The sequence below is a fragment of the Thermothielavioides terrestris genome, chromosome 1, assembly GCF_000226115.1.
Source record: "Thermothielavioides terrestris NRRL 8126 chromosome 1, complete sequence".
Classification (NCBI taxonomy): domain Eukaryota; kingdom Fungi; phylum Ascomycota; class Sordariomycetes; order Sordariales; family Chaetomiaceae; genus Thermothielavioides; species Thermothielavioides terrestris.
This window is the reverse complement of record NC_016457.1, coordinates 9,209,681-9,228,445: the sequence shown is the minus strand read 5'-3', so window position 1 is coordinate 9,228,445 and position 18,765 is coordinate 9,209,681. Positions and strand designations below refer to the sequence as shown.

The window sequence follows — 18,765 nt, the reverse complement described above, 5'->3', positions numbered from 1 at the left end:
AATCCGGATAATCACCTTTATAAGCCTAGTATTCGTCGATCAGGCGTTGCGTATAGTATAATTTGTATATAGTCCTCTAGACGCTCTCTTCTCGGCTATAGCTAGTCCATTTAATCAAGTATTTAAGGCCTTTATATGTAACCTTATAGTCTAGGATTATATCGACCTTATATTCCTCGTCTGATTCGCTATCTAAGGAGCAGTCCAATTAGGAGTCGACGATCGGGCTAGGAGGTGGCGGATTACGATTGAAAGGGTCGTCTTCCTAAGGAGCTAGGCGAAGGTAAGCGACGGAGATGACTAGGTAGATACCTATATTGGCTAGGAGATCCAATTCGTATACTAGGTAGCCGACATAGCGCTTAATTAGAAAAGGTCTAGCGTACTGCTACAAGTACTTCTAGGACAGGTTGTCTAGGAGATAGTAACCGTGGTATAGGTATAAATAAACCTTGTCGCCTACGTTAAACTTAATGTCGTAGTGTTTACTATTGTAATAGCGCTTGGCACATACTACTACGAAGTCTATACTTAATTAAATATCCTAGTGTAAAGTATTTTATAAAGCTAGGATAGTAGCTAGCTTAGTAGTAGCCTAGCTAGTAAAAGCTTCTAATAGTCTAGGAAGTTTAAAGCCGAAGAGCTATTTATAAAGCGAGGATTTAACGGCTTTAGTATAAACGTTATTGAGGTACTATTGTAGAGGTATAATGATATTTAGCTAATTGCCTTTAGGGCGTTCGAATATATAGAAGTGGATTACGATTTCTATAGTCTAGTTCTTATGCTCTAAAAGGCTATCCGCCTATAGGTGATAGAATGTCGTTATTAGCAACTTAGTGCTTAGAGCCTTCTAGATGCTTTGCTAAAGGTTGGAAGTAAACTTATAATCGTAGTTGGAAATGATCGTAGTAGATATACCCTAGTCGCTAAGAAGCAGTTAGCGAATTAAAATATACCTCTATTCCTAAGCTAAATAGCTAGAATTGCTTAGAATAAAGAGGGTATACTTCGAGGACTTATAAGATACTGTAAGTAAGCTATTGAAGTAGTTGTAGTTTAGGAGCTACTAGGGCGAACTAGTAGCTAGGACCTTCGATAGGCCTAGAATAAAATCAATGGCGATAACGTATATTAGCAAGGTATTAGATAGTTGAATCGGTTGATAGTTACCTAGATCAAGGCGACGATCCGTTACATTGACTTAGCACTTTAGGTACAATTTAACATATTTCTTAACGTTGTAGGTTTTATAGGCTATCGATACGCCTTGTAAATCGTATAATATCCACTTAGTGCCAAAGTGGTGCTTCTTATTATAGGTGGCCTCAAAGATAGTTTAAATTATTTTATAAGGTATATAGAGTAAATGCAATCTATTAGGTCGAATATTGTAGAGAAGGCTATCTATAAGGATAAATAGGAGGCTAAGCTAAGAGAAAACCTTACCATTGCCCTTAGTAGCCAATTCGACATTAAGATCTTTGATAATAGCGGTATACTTAGTGTTATAAGAGTATATAGCCTTAAAACAAGCTTAGAGGTCGTTATCTAATTTCGCTTTTATAAAAGTGAACCAAATGTTGTTGAAAACTACGTCGTTGTTATCAAAGCTATTCCTATAGTTTAGGTTATCCTATAGAGCCTTTAGATAGCTAAGCGCATTAGGTATAAGGTTTAAGCGGCCTAAAAGGTGATAAATCTCTAAGTTATACTATAAGAGATAGATAGAGGCGTTGATAAGCCTATAATTAGTTCACTCGATAGACGACGTATCTAAAATAGTCTAGTTAACAATGCCTTTTATAGAGGCGTAATCTATAAGAACAACGACAGGCTTACGCGATAAATGGATTGTAGTACGTAGCTTTTTAACTATCTAAACAAGGTAGGCGACTTCCTACTTAGAAGGTCTATACTAGAGTTCCTCCTTAGTGAGGCACTAGCTTAGGAATATAACGAGCTAAACTTAGGTTAATAGGATAATAGTTCTAGATTTCCACTTGTAGCTATTGGCGAGGTAGAACGCTATAACACTAAAGCTATGCTCTAAGTATTCGTCGATCTATAAGAAGAGGGTCTTATTAAGATCAAAGTGGACTAAAATAGTTAGGTCTAGTTTATAGATAGTATCCTAAATAGCTTCGAAGGAGGCTTTCTTAGTAGGCGTAGGCTCAAAGGAAGTTTTAGTGTAATAGGCGGTACGTTTGCTAGGGTTGCTATTTTGCACTTAGCTAGTGGCTTAGCCTTTAGCGAGCAGTATAGTCTTATAGTTCTAGAGAAGCTCGATAAGCTATATATGGTATAGGATCAGATAGTGTAGAAATCCTAATACGCCGATGTACTACTCTAGAGCCTTTAGGTTGTTTAGGAAGGCGAGATTCTAGAAGGCGGCTATACAGTGTTCAGTGTTGGTCAATCCAAATCTATCGATATAGAAACTAAGAAGTTCTATACTAGGGTATACGACGTAAGATTTAGCTAGTACGATAGAGATGTTCTTCTTCTTAAATAGGCTAAAGACGGTTTCTAAGTACTCGATATGCTCGTCGGCTATATCGCTAAAGATGATAATATTGTTGATAAATACTTAGACGAAAGCAGTATAAAGGCAAAGCAACTGATCTATAAAACACTAGATGTATATACGGGTATTGCAATAGCCTATTAGATACACTTTTAGCTACTCTAATCCGTAGAGGCTAATTAGGGTAAAGCGATTATAGTATAGCGGATATATATCGAATTGGTAGAAGAAGGATATAGTATCGATTATAATAATGAACTTCTTACTTTATAGATATACGATAATGTCTAACTAGAGTAGCAGAAGGTAGTTGTTAGGTACTGTAACCTTGTTAAGAGTATATAAATCGATGACTATATAGCCCTTGATCTTACTATAAGAGGTATATTAAACGACAAATACTAGGTATATAAAAGGGGTAGCCTTTGTAGCCTATTTAAAGCGCTTCTACTAATGTAGTTCGTCGAAGGTGACGTTAAGAACTTTGTAATCGTATACGCTCAGAGGGTATTAGTGGGCGTAGATTTTCTAATATTGCTAGCCTTCTATAAAAGGCATTCGCATTATATCCTCTTTGTCCTAGACAATCTGGCCCTTATCCTTCTATAAACAGGGATAACGTTTAACGATGTTAACAAATCGCTATACTAGCTTATAATCTTGGGTATATACGTATACGCCCTCTGAAGTGAGTATCTCTAGTAAGTCGATAGATATCTTAAGGCCTAGAGTCGAATGCTTCTCTAGTACCACTGGCTTACAGTTATTCGTAGGCAATTTAAGGCTAGGATTATACCTATTGGTGTAACCATTAGCCTCTAGCGTAGGAGGTGTATTACGCCTATTAGTAAAATCTAGGTGTATAGGCTTAGGGCTTGGATTACACCTATTGGCGTAGCCTTCAATGCTAGGATTCTAGATCGATTGGCGTAATATAGGCTAGGCTAGCTAGCCTAGTAGGTATACCAATTAGTGTAATGTAGGTCTAGATTTGGATAAAGTAGTTAGCTAATATACTACGTCGCTATAAGGCGTCGGGGACTCTAGCGGATCTCGAAAAGATACTAGAGATTAAGATGGAATATCGTTTATAAGCTACGCTAAGTCTCCTAGAATAGCGTGAACTAGACAGTATATATCGAAGGCAGTCGATACACTAGGGTTAACATACTAAACAGCGGTCTAAACTGAACTAGAGCTTATAGCAGTAAACGATATAGCTATTAAGGTGATCGCTATAGTCAACGCTATAAAGGCTATCTCCTAGAAATAGGCAACGTAATCGCTATTATCAATATCCTCGATTTAGCCAATAGGGTAGCGCTTTAGAATAGTAAGAACTCCCTTAGTTAGGTTCTTAAGAGCTACTACCTTAGGGGTCTTAGCGTTGACAACGGTGTTCAATACAGTAGGATAGTGAGCGTTGAACATTATAGACTAGTCTATCGAGAGAGGTTTATATTCTATAGCGACGAACGCTTCTTGTTTAGGCTATAAGGTAACGGCGTATATAGTCTTAACCTTATATACGTAGGGGAACGTCTAGGTATATATAGCGAATAGTATATCAAATCCTCCTAGGATACTGTATAGACTAGCGATCTTCGTACTATAGTCGATAGAGGCCTAGTATAGATCTAGGAAGTTAGCTCCTAATAGGAGGTTAGTAGGCAGTTTATCCACTACCTAAGTGGACTAAGTAAACTTAAAGAGTACTAGGCTAGTAGCGGTAACGCCTAGTAAGTAAATAACGAAGGTCGCCTACTAGGTAGGCGAAGTCTTTCTAATATTACGAATACGACTATTACAATGCTTAATCGAGTGTTCGAGGGTACTTAGGAAGGTCTTGTCGATAATCGAATAGCTAGCGTCTAGATCGAGGCAAACCTCTAGATCCTTATAGTCGGGCTATATATAAGCCTTAATATACAAGTAGGTATAGACGCTATATAGGTTGTCGATACCTAGGTCGGCCACTTCGGGGGCCTCCTATACTTCTAGGCTAGTAGCGAAATCTATAGTAGGGCTAGAGCCTTCAGCGAGTAGGATATCGTCCTCTAAGGTATCCTTGGCGATAGCGGTTGCTAGCTCGGAGTACTTAATAGTGCTAGAGGCGGCTACCAAATAGGTTTTTAGGTACTTAAAGAGCTGGTTCTAGGAATTAAATAGGGTATCGTAGTATCTGTAAGTTCAATGGCCTAGGTTAGTCTGATTAACTCGATAGCGGCGAACGCTCTTAGGAACGATAGTCTTGCTATAAGCGTGGATATATACGTTGATAGCTAGAACTGTGTTGAAGGTCTAGTAGCACTTATAATAGGTTAGCTTTGAATTATAAGCTATATAGGCGATGTCCAACTCGTCGATACTATTGGAAACGGATAACTCGCGGTTGGCCTTAGCTTCGTCATTGGCTTCCGAATCGGATAACGTCTTCGAATCGACGTCGTCGATAAGATACGCTTAGTCTTAGGCTCGATCGTTACGCTTAGAATCGCAGTTATCTAGGCGGCGTTTACTGTCTTGATTACAATCACAGTTATAGCGGTTGTCGTCGTAGTTATAGTTATAGTCGTAGTTCCAGTGATCATTGCTATAGTGATCGGCGTGTTTAGAATGCTTCTTATTAGACTTAGTATTACCGGAAGCAGTAGATTTACTAGTAAGCAAAGACTTCTTTAACTCTAGGAACTTGTTATAAGCTATAGTAACGAGTATAGGTCGAACTTCTATAATCTTATATATATAGTACACTAGAGTGTACTTCGTCTTTAGCTATAGAAGAAAAGATATAATCGTCGAATCTAGGCGGTTGTAAATGGTGCCTATAGCATTGTACTAGTTTAAATTGTTATAGTTAATCTAGTCTACTATATATATAAAACGTAACTTCTTCTAAAAGAAGTTCATTAGAGCGTTGGGGTTCTCTATAATATACCTAATAGTTAACCGTCCTTAGTTGAACTTGTCGATAGCCACTTGGCGATCTATTGTAAAACGCTCTACTAATTGATCAAAGACTGTATAAAGGCTAGCTTAGCGCTATTGTAATCGCTTCTAAACAATGACTTCGCTGTTCTACTAAAGGAGGGCTTAACTAGCGAGAACTATAGGTAGAAGGTATAAGATCTACTAGGCTACGTTGTAGCTAGTGTTAAGGTCCTCTAGAAAAGTTGATAAACGCTAAATAAAGCAATAGATATCGGTAAAAATTATATTCTTACTATCTATAACAATACCTATATTGTTAGGGTCCTTATAGCTAGGATTAAAAGTACTAATGTTATTGCACTTGATCTTAAAGGTAGAGATAGATCGGCTGCCTCTAGTACCTATAATATTGTAAGAGTGCTCCTAGTAGCTATAGTTCAGAGAAGGTAGAAAAGGTAGTCGGTTATTCGAGTAATTGCTTAGATAGCGCCTACTATCGCTGTCGTCTAGGTTGCTTAGGTCGTTTAGATCGTAGCCGCTAGCGCTAGCGGGCCGCCTAAGAGGTGGCGCGGCTAGGTGGCTATACTACGACCTAACTTGGTAGAGGTCGCTATAAGGCGACGTAGCTTAGCGTATATCGTCTAAAGGCGGGTCGTCAAAGCGCGCCCTAGGATCCTAGCGTACTAGCGGTGTGCCTATAGCTAGGTTATAAGCTATACCGATATCGACGCCTTCTAGAGGGATAGGAAAGGCGGTTTAGAGGTAGGGCCGTATAAGTTTAACTTAGGGAGGTAAACGAAGCCTCTCTCGTAAGGAAGTAGCCGTTATAACCGAGCGGCAGCTCCAAATCGAAGGGGCGTATAGCGGTAGCGCTATAGTCGAGGTAGGAGCAGCTAGTAGAGGCTCCTTAGCTAGTATCGGATTAGCTAGTTAGTTCTTAGCGGCCAACTGAGCAATAGCGTTATCGATCTTGCTTAGCTGATTGTCTATATTATATATATACTATATAAAAAGCTTATCCTAGTACTAAACCTATTGTACAATTTCCCTAGTCTAGGTAGTAGTAGCCTAGAGTTGACCTATAACCTTTGGTATACCTTTAAAGCGATTGTAAAAGTCTATTAACTTCTTGAGTATAGGTTATATATTAGCGACCTCCTTCCGAAGCTAATCGACTATATTAACAGTGTCTTCGAGTAGAGCTATATACTTGCTAACGGTCTAGCTAAGCCACTTAACAAAAGGCCGATTAGTACCAACTTTGATATACTCTAGGAGGTTTAGAATGTCTTTAGCTTCCTTGAGATTGCTCTAGGCATCTTCGAAGGATGGTTTATCGCCTAATTGTATATCGTTAGGATCGTCTTATTCAATAATAGGCTTTTAAGGTGTAGGAGGCTCTAAGGCTAGGGGAATGAAGCCCTTGTAGGGGGTATATATCGTCTTCTTGATCTTTTTAGATATAGCGGCATTGTATTTAGAGAGCTGCTTAGCTAGTAAAGAGGCGTAGGAACGAGTATTATAGCTATGATCGGCTATCTTAATAGTCGCCTTGGTTTAAACCGTAGAAGCCGGATCGAATAGGTATATTATTGACAAGATAGTTGACGAAGACCTAGTAAAAGGGTTGTCGACTTGGAGAAGAGGGTGTCCTAATCGCTATTAGCTGTCGCTACTATGTGAGAAGAACTAGATAGCTGATCGGCTACTGCTGTCGACGATATTGTCGGCGATCGCCGCTATATAGACTGATCGATCGATAGCTAAAGATCGTAATCGCTATCGGTAGAACCGCTATACGATTAAGGCTCTTCGACTAAACCGTCGTTCGAAGTAGGTTAGGTGCCTTCAACGCTATCGACCTCGTCAAGTCGCTACACGAAGAAAGCGGGGGTTCAACCGGCTACTGCTGTCGGCAAAGCCGCTATATAGACTAGTCGATTAATGACGAAAATGATTAGGTCAATGATCTTGAAGTTGTAGCTACCACTTGATGTGGGAAAGTGCTAGTAGATGTATAGAATAACAAGATGTAGATTTATAATAGTGGTGGATCGAAGATCTAGGCGGCGGTGCGCTAAGAAATATATACCTATAGGGTAGAACACGAGTGCGCACCCTGCCTGCCTGATTAGGCCTAGCGTTGCAAAGTCTGCAACGTAGGGCGCGGGGCACCCTTATCTAATCTACGTATATAGACATATAGGTCACATGACCCCCCTGTTCCTCTTGCCCTATATTAGTAGGCAGGACGTTAATAGGGTATAGTGGCTATAGAGCTATAGGGGCGTTGTTTAACGAGTAAAGGCAATAGCGAGAGGTGCTAGCAATACGCTAACTATACTTAATATAGTAGGCAAAGCTTATAAGCTACTAGAACGTAGTAAGTAATTAGGGGGAGTAGTTGAGGATAAAGCTAATCTTTAGGTAGAACTTCGGTAGAAGGGTGACTATATAGGTAGGTTCATCCTATTTCAAAAGTATATTGGCGATAACGCTAGTGAACCGTTCAACGAACTCCAGAATAGTCTTGTCTTTACGCTATATAAGGTACTTAAGCTCTATAGCTGTACTAAAGGCGTATAAATCGGAATTAGATAGTTTATTTTAAAGGAATATAACGAACTTATCCTAAGTAATAGCTAAGAGATAGAAGTTAAAATCGGCCTCCTATTCCTAGATATACTTTATCTAGGTGTTCTTAGGTAGGCCTTAAAGGCAATTTACTATATATACAACGTAGTTACTATTATTAAGCGAATAGCCTATAAGCTAGAAGTTGGTATAGCAGTTGTATAGGAAGGCTTAGAGCAAAGAAGTATCTTTGCCACTATATATAGGGTAGTTCAAACTAGCGGTATACTAGAGGGGAGCTCCTATAGCGCTAGAAAAGATTGGCAAAGGCGTAATAGGAGCGTTGAACTTAGGATTAGCAGTAGGCGGAGAGGTATCGAAGGCAATAGACATAGCTATAGGTATAGCTATAGGTATAGGCGTAGGTATAGCGGCTATAGGTATAGCCTTAGGCATAGCAATAGGTATAGGAGTAGATGTAGAAGTAGGTATAGATATAGGTATAGCAATAGATATAGCTAGTATAGTAGTATTAGTGGCCTAGGTAGCAAGAGGGTCGAAATTCGAAGAGGTAGCGCCTTCGGTAATATATACAAACTAGGTATTCTAGCGTAGGAGCTATATATATTAAGCTCGTAGTTGGAGAATAGCTTAATAGCAGTGCTTAAGAGCGATCTTAGCGCTTAGACAACGCTCTTCCTTAGTAAGGTCGTACTCCTAGGTAGAGAGTAGAGGGTCGATAGGCATTGTATAGGAGCCGTTTAGATCAATCTAAGCGTACTAGGAGCTCTCGCCTATAGTAGTATTAGGTATAGGTGGTATAAAGAGGGTATATAAAGAGGTCGGATTAGTAGAAAGTGCCTAAGATTATAAGGGTATAGGGCTTTGTTTAAACGTAGTATAGGCGTAGGTCTAGGCTATAGTTCGTCTCTACTAGTTCAACTCTCTAGGGTAGGATAAGAGCGTTCAACTTATTAGGAGTAGAGGCTCCTAGAAGGAAGGGGATATACGTTGAAGTAACGGAGTATAAGCAAGGTATAAGTAGAGTATATGCTATAGGGTAGCTATAGGTAGGGGGAGTGTAAAAAGTTGCATTGAATACTAGCCTCTTTTATTGCCTATAGGTTCTATCCTCTTTATCTCTCCTATCCTAGCCTTCGATCTTCCTCTATATCGGCTAGCCTCTATTCCCGAGCTCGTAGATCCTTTCTTAGGCTATTCTATAGCGCCTATATAGCTCTCTAAATGTGTCTAATCCGCTTTGTTGCCAACCTAATGTCTTAGTTTCCTATATTTACTTAGCCTGATACCCCGTACTTCGCTTAGCTCTATGCCCCTCTAATCGCTCTTCCAGGTAGCTTACGTAATCTAGGCTACTGACGTACGCCCTAGTGGCGTATATAGATGACCTGTGTAGTGCCCTATAGTTGGCTAGGCTACGCCGGGTGCTAGATACAGGGCGAGGTGGTTGGGCTAAGGGTTGTGCTAGGTGCCAAGGCGCGTTCCAAGGGCTGTGCTGGGTGCCGAGGCGGGTCCCGCGGGTTAGGGTGGTTCCGAGGCATGATAGCTCTATTAGGCTCTATTAAAGGAAGGTCGGCTTAATCTTATATATAGCTATCAATATATACCTAGATATTGCCTTTATAGCCTCTAAGCTTATATAATTTAATTAGAACCTAGGACTAGAATACTACTATATAGCTAATTAAGTATTATAATACCTCTATTGAACGAGGTTCTAAGCCCTCTAGCTAGGAGGAGGAGATATCCTAATCGTAGCTAGCGACACTAGCTTCGTCGACAATAGTATCGATTATAAAAGCTTATAAGGTTACACTATTATCTTGTTTAAAGGGCTAATTATCTAGTAAGCTAGTAAATAGAATATAGTAACTACTTCGACTATAAAGATAGAGTTGTTAGCACTTATATAAATAGCGAAAGAAGGTATATTCCTTTAATGCCTATTAAAAGCATTAGAGATCTATCTAGATAATAAGATCCTATCGATCTAGTATAATAATAAATAGACAATTTAGCTAATTAACACTAAGATACCTATACTATAGACAAAGCTAAAATATATCGACATTTATAACTACTAGCTATACTAAGAAGCTTAGAATAAAAGGGTTAGTATAGATTATATACCCTTAAACTAAATATTGGCCAACAGTTTAATAAAGGCGCTAGAACTAGAGCCCTATAAGAAGTTTATAGAAATATTTAATCTAGCGGATATCTAGGCCTTTATCGAGATCTATACCTATTAGGCGGCGTAGAAAGAAGAAATATAGGGCTAGAAGAAGGCTCTAGCTAAATAGAAGGTTCGATTTACAGTATAATGTATAGAATTAAGAAAGGTAGGCGCGTAAAGCTCAATAGATTAGGGCGATAGTAGAAGGACCTCAATACTATAGAATTGCTAGATTAGGAAGGACGTAGTATTGGGAATAGCTTTATAGATTACTGGATTTGGTAGGCCAGAGCCAGAGGCTCGACCTAGGGGGGTGTATTAGAACTAGCCCGGCCTAGGGTAGCGGGCCGGCCTACTGAGATTAGGATCTACTGGCTTGATGCCCAACTGCTACCTAAGACTAGGCTCCTAATTAGGAGAACTCTCCGACAATACAACATCTTCAACACCACGATTGTTCCCAGTTGTGTACATCACTTGTATCGTGATAGCTTCATCTTCCTGAGCCTGCGCAGCGGTTCCAACACCTGGTCCTCGCACCAGAACTGCGACACCGCCTTTTCCACGCTGGCGGGAAGGCCCTTCGGGCAAAGGTGGTCCTCCAGGATGATGTACATGGCGTTTGTGCTAGACAGGCAATTCCAGAACCATATCCCCTTCGAGTCCCACATCTCCTGCATGACCTCCGAGAGCTTGATTGTGAGTCCGTGCTTCGCTGCCATCGCGCGCTCCTCTTCCTGGAAGACTTGCATGAACTCGCGCCGGATCTTGTCAAACTCGTCGTAGCGCTCGCCCTGGAGCCCGTCAATGCTGCACTCGGTGAGCCAGTACGGAACTTCGAGCGTCTCCCGGGGCAGCGCGAGGAGCCACTCGAGGTCTATCAAGCATGTCACGCTCCAGTCGTCATCCACAAAGATGTTGCTCGCGTGGAGGTCCGTGAGCTGGAGCGGGAAGGGCCCCTCGCGGTGTTCTCGCTTGATATACCTGTGTGCGAAGACGCGGAGCAGCGTCTTGACGGCCATCTGAGCGCAGCAGTCGGTTTCACTGTTCACGGCGTTGGGCTGGGCGAGGAAGCGCTGGTCGTGGAAGGTGATCATGTCGGCAACGAAAGCGTCGGTGCACCTGTACGTGTCACCTCTCTGCATCGTCCTCGGAGCACCGTCGTTTTCTAGCAAGACCATGGAGCAAGACAAGGGCCGATTGCTTAGGGATATGGTGCCATCGTCATTGAATTGGAAGGAGCCGATCTGCATCTGGGGAAGACGCGCCAGCGACAGCATGATCTTTGACATGCCGCGGAAGAGTCTCTGCCTCCGAGCGGCGTCGTGTTCTCTGTACTTGTTCCACGTGTTTGACAGCATCTGCCCCGTCTCGGCGCCGATATGCTCTAGTAGAAGGTAGGCAAAGGGCACCCTGTGGTTGGTTGTGCTTGTCGTGTATGGGGAGAGTACCCTATTGAACAGACGGTAGACGCAGCGGCGGAACATGTGTGAAAGACGGGCGAAGAAGGGCCGGTGGGAGACATGCGTAAACTAACCATACGATGGCCGTAAGCTTCCATGTTTTAAGTTTAGGTCTCAAGAAGTACCGGAGACAACGAGAGAAGTTCTTATGGCTTTAACTAAATCAATTCATAAGTGGCAGTGCTTACCTGGCGCCCGTCGAGAAAACCAAAGCCATACAGGTGGGGAATGCGAATCTCAGAGCAGTTCTGTTGCATGAAGATGTAGGCCCCAACCTCGCAGCCGACCTTTTCATCTACGGTTCCGGGGTATCGTGCCTCAGCGAGCTTGTGTGGCATGGCGCAGCGGAACACAACCTTCCTGGGGTCTCGGCCTGGCGAGATGATATTGATCTTGACGCATATGTTGAAGCCGCCCCGGATCCATTCACGGCATTCCAAGACATTGCACATGTCATTTCTGTCCAGCCCTAGGTGGTATCGTGTTAGAGCCTCAATCGACCCTTTGTGCCGCCAGAGCTCATCGGTCAACGCCGAGACAGCTGCGCCGTATCCGATGCGGCTAAGAACGTTGAACTCTTCTTCGGCGGCCTGTTCGTATGTCATGAAACGGCCCTGAACGTCTAAAGTGGCCGGATCAGGCATGACGGGCAAAGTGTGGGGAAGGAGTTGGTTAAGAGGCGACTCGCAACAGCTTTCACGGCTGGGAACTTGGTCACGGCGTTTCTTGCGGCTGAGGAACAGCTTGAAGGAAACAGCTTGAAAACACGGCCCCCTGGGCCCCTACCAACTTGCAGGAAGCACGGACCGCTCGTTGCCTCGGGCTGCTTTGCCGAGATGGCATTTGCCAAACACGTACTTCCGTACTGTGTTGTCAGTTTCAGGAACACCATCCAGGACCAGGATTACCCGCAAAGCCTCCTCTGCTCGAAGCATAAATCATAAATGCCTTTGCCAATTGCGGCTGGCAGTTAATCCTTGCACCAGTTCTGTGTTTGATGGCGGCCAGATGCTTGAGTTGGCCCAAAATTAGGTACCTACCGAGTCCGGCATTCCTCTAATTCCGCACTCCGTATCTACACTAGCATCGTCTCAGACCCGAGCGGCTCGGGGACGGCGAGCCTTGTGGCTCCCGTTCGCGCCAGTCGGTCCAAGTTCTCCCGGCTCCATGCTAAGGTGCTTTTTGTCCTGTTGAAGGATCAGCTGTTGTCGTTCCCGTGTCTCTCGAAGCGTGCGAAAGCTTGCAGAGGTCGACGCGACGAGGGTCCACAGGAGCAGAGTCCTCATCTGCCGCGACAACTGAAATTCGTCGAATTCAACCCTCAGACTCGGAACATATGGTACGTACGGACTCGTAGGTTTTCCGCACCCCAGAAGCAGAAAACCCTCGGCAACACAATGGATCAACCACCAGGAGGCAGTACTGTTTGTTGAATCATGTCACACGATCAGCAGCGCGTTCAGTCAGCCTGCTTCCATTCCGCGAATGGTACATACAAGAGAGCAGCAATGTGCCCAAGATGCAATCACGTCGAGACCTTGCTCTCGCTTGGATAGGAGCATTTTCTCCGAAACCAATTACGCTAGGTAGTGTCGTGTACTGTACACTACACTACCTACACAGTACACTACACTACAGCTCACAGGCAGACCCCCTTCACACCCGCTTTCAGCCCGGCGGCCAGCAACATGCCGACAGGTTCGAGCAAGGCGGTTAATTGTCCCATACACTAGGCGTGTTTTGTGGCTCACAGACTCCACTTGGCACCGGGCCGGTGAGTTTCGCGAGCTGTGCGTTCACATCAGTTGGGAAACAAGTGCGGCGATCGCAAATGTAACCCCCCGCAAGCACTTCGACGGTTCTCAACTCTAACCCGTTTGATACTCAGAGTGTGGGCACTTGGTGTCCCACTACTCCGTATTGTGGATCAACAGATGCGTTAACGGCATTCCCCGTTCTGCTCCGGATGAGGTTCACGATCCGTCGATCAACTCCAAGACTTCCAGCCGCCAAAGAATATTTTCTGTAGTGTATATGTATTTTCCCCAGTTTGTGATTTCCCGGAGATAAGTGGAGAATTACACTGCCCTCTGTTCTTTGCTCACTTGTTAGCCCTCTGGTAACTGGGTCCGTGAATTTGGGAAGTTGGGGATCGCCCGTTCGCCCTCGACACTCGAACCGCTTGGGCAAGCGTACCTAAATAAAGGGTGTCTCACCAATTGCCCTGGCCACACTCGAACATGAACCAGGCCCCTGGGGGCTTCCTTGGCTCCACAAACTACAAGAAACTTAGGTACCCCAACGTCCCAGGTCAAGCTCGGCGCATGGGTGATGGTGGGCCCAGTCAGGGAAGAGACTAGTTACACGTATGTATTGTTGTGCGGCTGCCGACAGGCGGCTTGTCCGTGGGGAAGAAGCCTGCTTGTTCGGACGCTCTCGTTCCTGCGTCCCCAGCCGCTGCCGACCCAGCTTGCCGGCTTGCCGTGCCAAGATCCCCTAGGTCCAAGGTGAAGACTGCCGGGCCGAGCCAAGATGCTCGGGCTGACAAGAGTGGCTAGACCCGAATCTGCGGCGCTGTTATGTCTTTGCCTTTGAAAGCGTGCATGATTGCTGTGGTCCTGTCGTGAACGAACTATCGAGTTCTCGAGTCCAGAATTGAAGGCGATTAGTGTGGAGTTAAGTGCCCAGGTTTCGTCGATATCTGCCCGCCATAGCCGTGCCTTTCCTTCTGTTTTCCTTCTTTGTTGCTTCTCCCGTTTCTTCTTCCTTATCGTCTCCCCGTACGTGACTTGTGATTCGGGGGAGGCGGTAACGGGGCGTTGCAGATCCCACGGCCCCTCGAGCTCGAGATGGCGTCAATATCGGCAAGAGATGCACCCAACGGTCAGGGGACCAAAGTCCTCATTGTCATTTGGCTCCTGATGGGCCTGGCATCTGTTTTTATCGCCCTCCGAGTCTTCTGCAAGTTCCAAACACACCGAGGCCTCTGGTGGGATGATCACATCTTGATCATTTCGTGGGTATGCATCCCCACCCCCCCCCCCCCCCCCCCCCGCCGCTCTCTTCCTCTTCCTCTTTTCACCTGTACTCTCACCGTGCGCGGCCGGCTGGCTGATCTGTCGAGAAGCTGCTTCAAATTGCCACCAATGCTCTCGTCACCGCCTCGGTACGGTTGGGTTTCGGAAAGCATTTTTGGGACATCGACGAGGCCGATCTCCTTGCAATCGGCTTGGTGTCCAATGTCACGGCCAGCGTGTCCATACTGGCGGCCGTCCTGAGCAAGACATCTTTCGCCGTAACTCTCCTCCGCATCACCGAAGGTTACACCAAGATCGCAATCTGGGTCATCATCGCTGTCATGAACAGCTCCATGTGGTTGTCGGCCCTCTTTCAATGGATCCAGTGCAACCCGCCCCGCAAGACTTGGGATCACTCCGTCCCCGGGACCTGCTGGGACCCGTCTGTCATGACAGGATACAATGTCTATTCAGGTGGTATGTACATCTGCCCCCGGGGCATCACCTCGTCGTCGCATTTTGCTGAGAGAGACGTTTTGTGTTTAGCCATCTCCGCGCTTGGAGACGCCGTGCTTTCCCTCTTGCCTTGGAGTGTTCTCTTTAGCCTACGGATAAAAAGGAAGGAGAAGGTTGGCGTCGGCGTTGCCATGAGCATGGGCATCTTGTGAGACAACCCGGGATCCCGCCTTTCCTCCGCAAACGACGTACCATGTCTGACCAGCCCATAGCGCCTCAGCAACCGCCATCGTCAAGTGTACCAAGATCCCAGAGCTCCAGCAGGGCGACCCGACTTGTAAGTAGTAACTTTCTGCGGCCCCTTGTCCTACCCAGTAGCCAAGCCATTATCGTATCCGCATCAACCCACTAACAAATGACGCGAAAAGATCTCGCTACGGACGTGACCATCTGGAGCTGCGCCGAGGTCGCGACTACCATCGTGGCCGCCTGCATCCCCGTGCTCCGCGTCCTGCTGCAGTATATCAAGTCCTCGGCCAAGAAGCACTCGTCTGAGAGGTACGGCCCCGGCGGGGCCGTTCCTTACGCGGGAGGGACGCGAGGCGCGACCACGATCGTGACGGCGACCCGGAACGGGCCAAAGTCGCGCGCCGGACAGGACGACGACAGCGGCAGCGACAGGGGCATCCTGGACATTAGAAACGCCAACCAGATCGTCCAGACCAGCGAGTATGTCGTCGAGTTCCACGACCAGGGCAGGGCGAGGACGAACGAAGACTCGGACAGCATGGGCGGCTATGAGCTGACCAACAGGACGAGAGTGGCGGAAAGCGCATGACGCGGCGCAAAGGACGGGAGCACAAATATACCAAATAAGTAAGGGGTAGACTTACGCAGTTACGTTACCTACATATAATGCATTGCCCTCGCGGGCCCTCAACCGACTCCTCTTCCTCTCCATCCCCTTCTGCTTCGAAGAACATGGCTCTTCACAGCCAGCATTAGCTCACAAGTCACCGACTCCGCCCAAGTGATCCTGTCATTGGCCTCTTCTTGTGTGCAACCCTGCTTCTCAACGGCGGCCCACGGTAGACCGTGACGCGACCTCTCACTTTATGCGCTAGTCCTGAGAGCAGCAGGCGGCGCTACGTCGGTGGCGGAGAGCTGTGATGCTTCGCCATGCCTAGAGTCCGCGTTCTTCAGTGCGGCGCGTGGCCCGGATATCAAGTATCAGCCAAGACACTCGAGATGAATTGGCATTTTAGTTTGAAAGAGTCAACGAACCCGCTTCCTGGTGCGACGGTCCAAGAGAGACAACACACGGGAACACATAGAGACGGAACTTCCATCGCCGTCCTTGGCCGGCGTGTCCCAACCCCCCCCCCCCGTGGAGTCGTCATCAGCTGGTTGCAATACTCACACTCCGTGAGACCGTTACAGCTTGTAACGGTTGCCTGAGGCATAGGATCAGGATCAGCATCTTAAGAGCAGCAGATGATTGTAAGGTAGTTATGCATGCGCATGTGTTGAAGGAGGCCCGTATAGCCTCATTTGATTGAGCACATTGCCGAACTTCCGGAGCTCCAACAACTGTAGGAGTAGGGGTTTCACAGAGATATCGATCAATACGTACACCGCAGTTGACTACGTCTACAACCCCGCGGACGAAGCTCACAACTCGCTTCGTTCTCATCCATGCATCCGCAAGTGCTCGCCTCAGGCCACCTGTAACAGTAGCAATTGACGGTCGGGAACACTGCGAGTAGAGAAACAAGGCAGGTCAGCTGCGCTAATTATTTCGAAGTCTGACCTAAGTCGGCAAGTGGGCGGTATCTGACTCCCCTGAATGCGGCTGGAACATCCAATCATTTCCGTTGTGAGATCTGATTGCCTGCCCTGCAACAAAGGACAGCGTATCGGGGCGTCCAAACCGCATGCTGACAAAGACGTGAGAAAAAGGAGGCGTGGACACTGAGCAGCTGAGCCGCCCTGCTGTGTATATTGTCGTTTGCAAGCACCAGGCGAAAGTGGGTCCAAATGGCTGCACCGTACACCCAGTTTGCCGCAGTATACAACGCAGTGCCATCATCGCCATCAGTATTGAAGCCGTAGATATTGCAAAAAACGGCCCAAATAGCCATTTTCTAGTGTTTTTATATACTTATTGAAGCTCTATAGCTTAGTCAGCTCAGCCCAGCCATCGCGCCCCTGAATATGCCCCTGAATATGCCCTTGAACGTACCTTCGAACGTAGCTATCGAATGTAGCTATTGAACGTAGCTATCGAACGTAGCCATCGAACGTAGCTATTGAACGCGGTGCCCGCTATGGTTCGATATGTCAATGATTGCTAGAGGCGGCTAATCGCCATTATACTGTACGCTAGGGAGCCGCCAAAGGTTATTGTGTACGAGGCAGAGGTTAGCCTTTCCTAGGTATACTGATATAAACGGCTATTCAACCTCACTGGCGATCCTTTTACAACCCTGAAAACGCTATAAAATGGCTATCTACTATAGCTCTAGGCTATAGAAGTTCGTTATTTATAATACGTTGATAGTAATGCTTTCTAGTAGTTAGCTAATATACTATAACTGCTAGGAACTCTTTAATTACCTTGCCTATAAGTCTAACCTCTTCCTCGACGAAATATAGACTTTCTTCCTTAAAGAATGCTATATATATATAATAGTCTCGACAATATCCTACTATCTTCGTATAGTCGAATAGAAGAAGAAGGTAGTATTATAAAAGGCTATATAATAGAACTATATCCTCTAGCTAGATTACCTTAGAAAGGTAGCTATATTTACTATAGAGATGTTCGTCTTTTACAATGAATTAGGCCTCGATCGAAGAGATAGCATTCATTGTACTAGCTAGGCGCTACTAGGCGTTACCCCTATCGTCGACGATATTACGAAGAGAGGTAAACGCTATTATATCCTCTCTACTATTACGGTCAATAGTGTTCTTAATCTATTGGTCTAGCAAGGTCATTCTAATTAGGAAGGCTTCCTTATATAACTAAAAGAGTATATTCTACCTAAGATAAAGCTATTCCTAGACTATTATTATATTTTCGTTATAGATAACGTATTATAGTACTAAGCTAATACTATTAAATAGGCCTATTAAGAGGCTAGTATTCTACTATAGTATTTGCTACTATGTTCGCTAGACTTTAACCTAATCGAGGTGACATTCTATAATATTAAGGCCTATATTTATTGGAATTACTAGAAGATATTTACATTAGACTATTTAGATAAAAACTTTAAGGAGTTCCTTTATAATACCTATACTACTATTACTAATAATATTATAGCTATATATAGGCATTTTAGAAAGATGATAATACCGTTCTAGGAGGAAGGCGAGACAGTGGATTATATAGCATTATATTTTAAGCAGTTCTAAGAGTTCTAAAATACTAGTATAGTAGGTTGAACACTACGCCCTATAGATAGATATATAGTTATAGTTCATTATCTTCTTCCTCTTCTTCTTCTTCTATAAAGGAGGCTATTTCTAAGCTATATTCCGCCTATTGTTCTATTACTTCCTCTATATATCTAAGTCCTACCTCTTCTAAATCTG

The 18,765-nt window shown here is 44.8% G+C and overlaps 2 protein-coding genes across 2 annotated transcripts; one reads left to right on the top strand and one right to left on the bottom strand.

Annotated features, from left to right (window-relative positions):
• Nucleotides 1–10,702: 10,702 nt before the first annotated feature.
• On the bottom strand, nucleotides 10,703–12,336 carry THITE_2037651 (uncharacterized protein; the record flags this gene model as incomplete). Its single annotated transcript, XM_003650870.1, has 2 exons — nucleotides 10,703–11,761; nucleotides 11,881–12,336. 2 exons carry the CDS (start codon nucleotides 12,334–12,336, stop codon nucleotides 10,703–10,705), a joined length of 1,515 nt encoding a protein of 504 aa, XP_003650918.1.
• A 2,247-nt stretch (nucleotides 12,337–14,583) lies between these two features.
• Nucleotides 14,584–15,721, top strand: THITE_2011423 (uncharacterized protein; the record flags this gene model as incomplete). Its single annotated transcript, XM_003650869.1, has 5 exons — nucleotides 14,584–14,712; nucleotides 14,820–15,186; nucleotides 15,256–15,373; nucleotides 15,438–15,502; nucleotides 15,594–15,721. Coding segments are annotated over 5 exons (807 nt in total), but the record flags the coding sequence as incomplete, so codon positions are not given.
• Nucleotides 15,722–18,765: the final 3,044 nt, after the last annotated feature.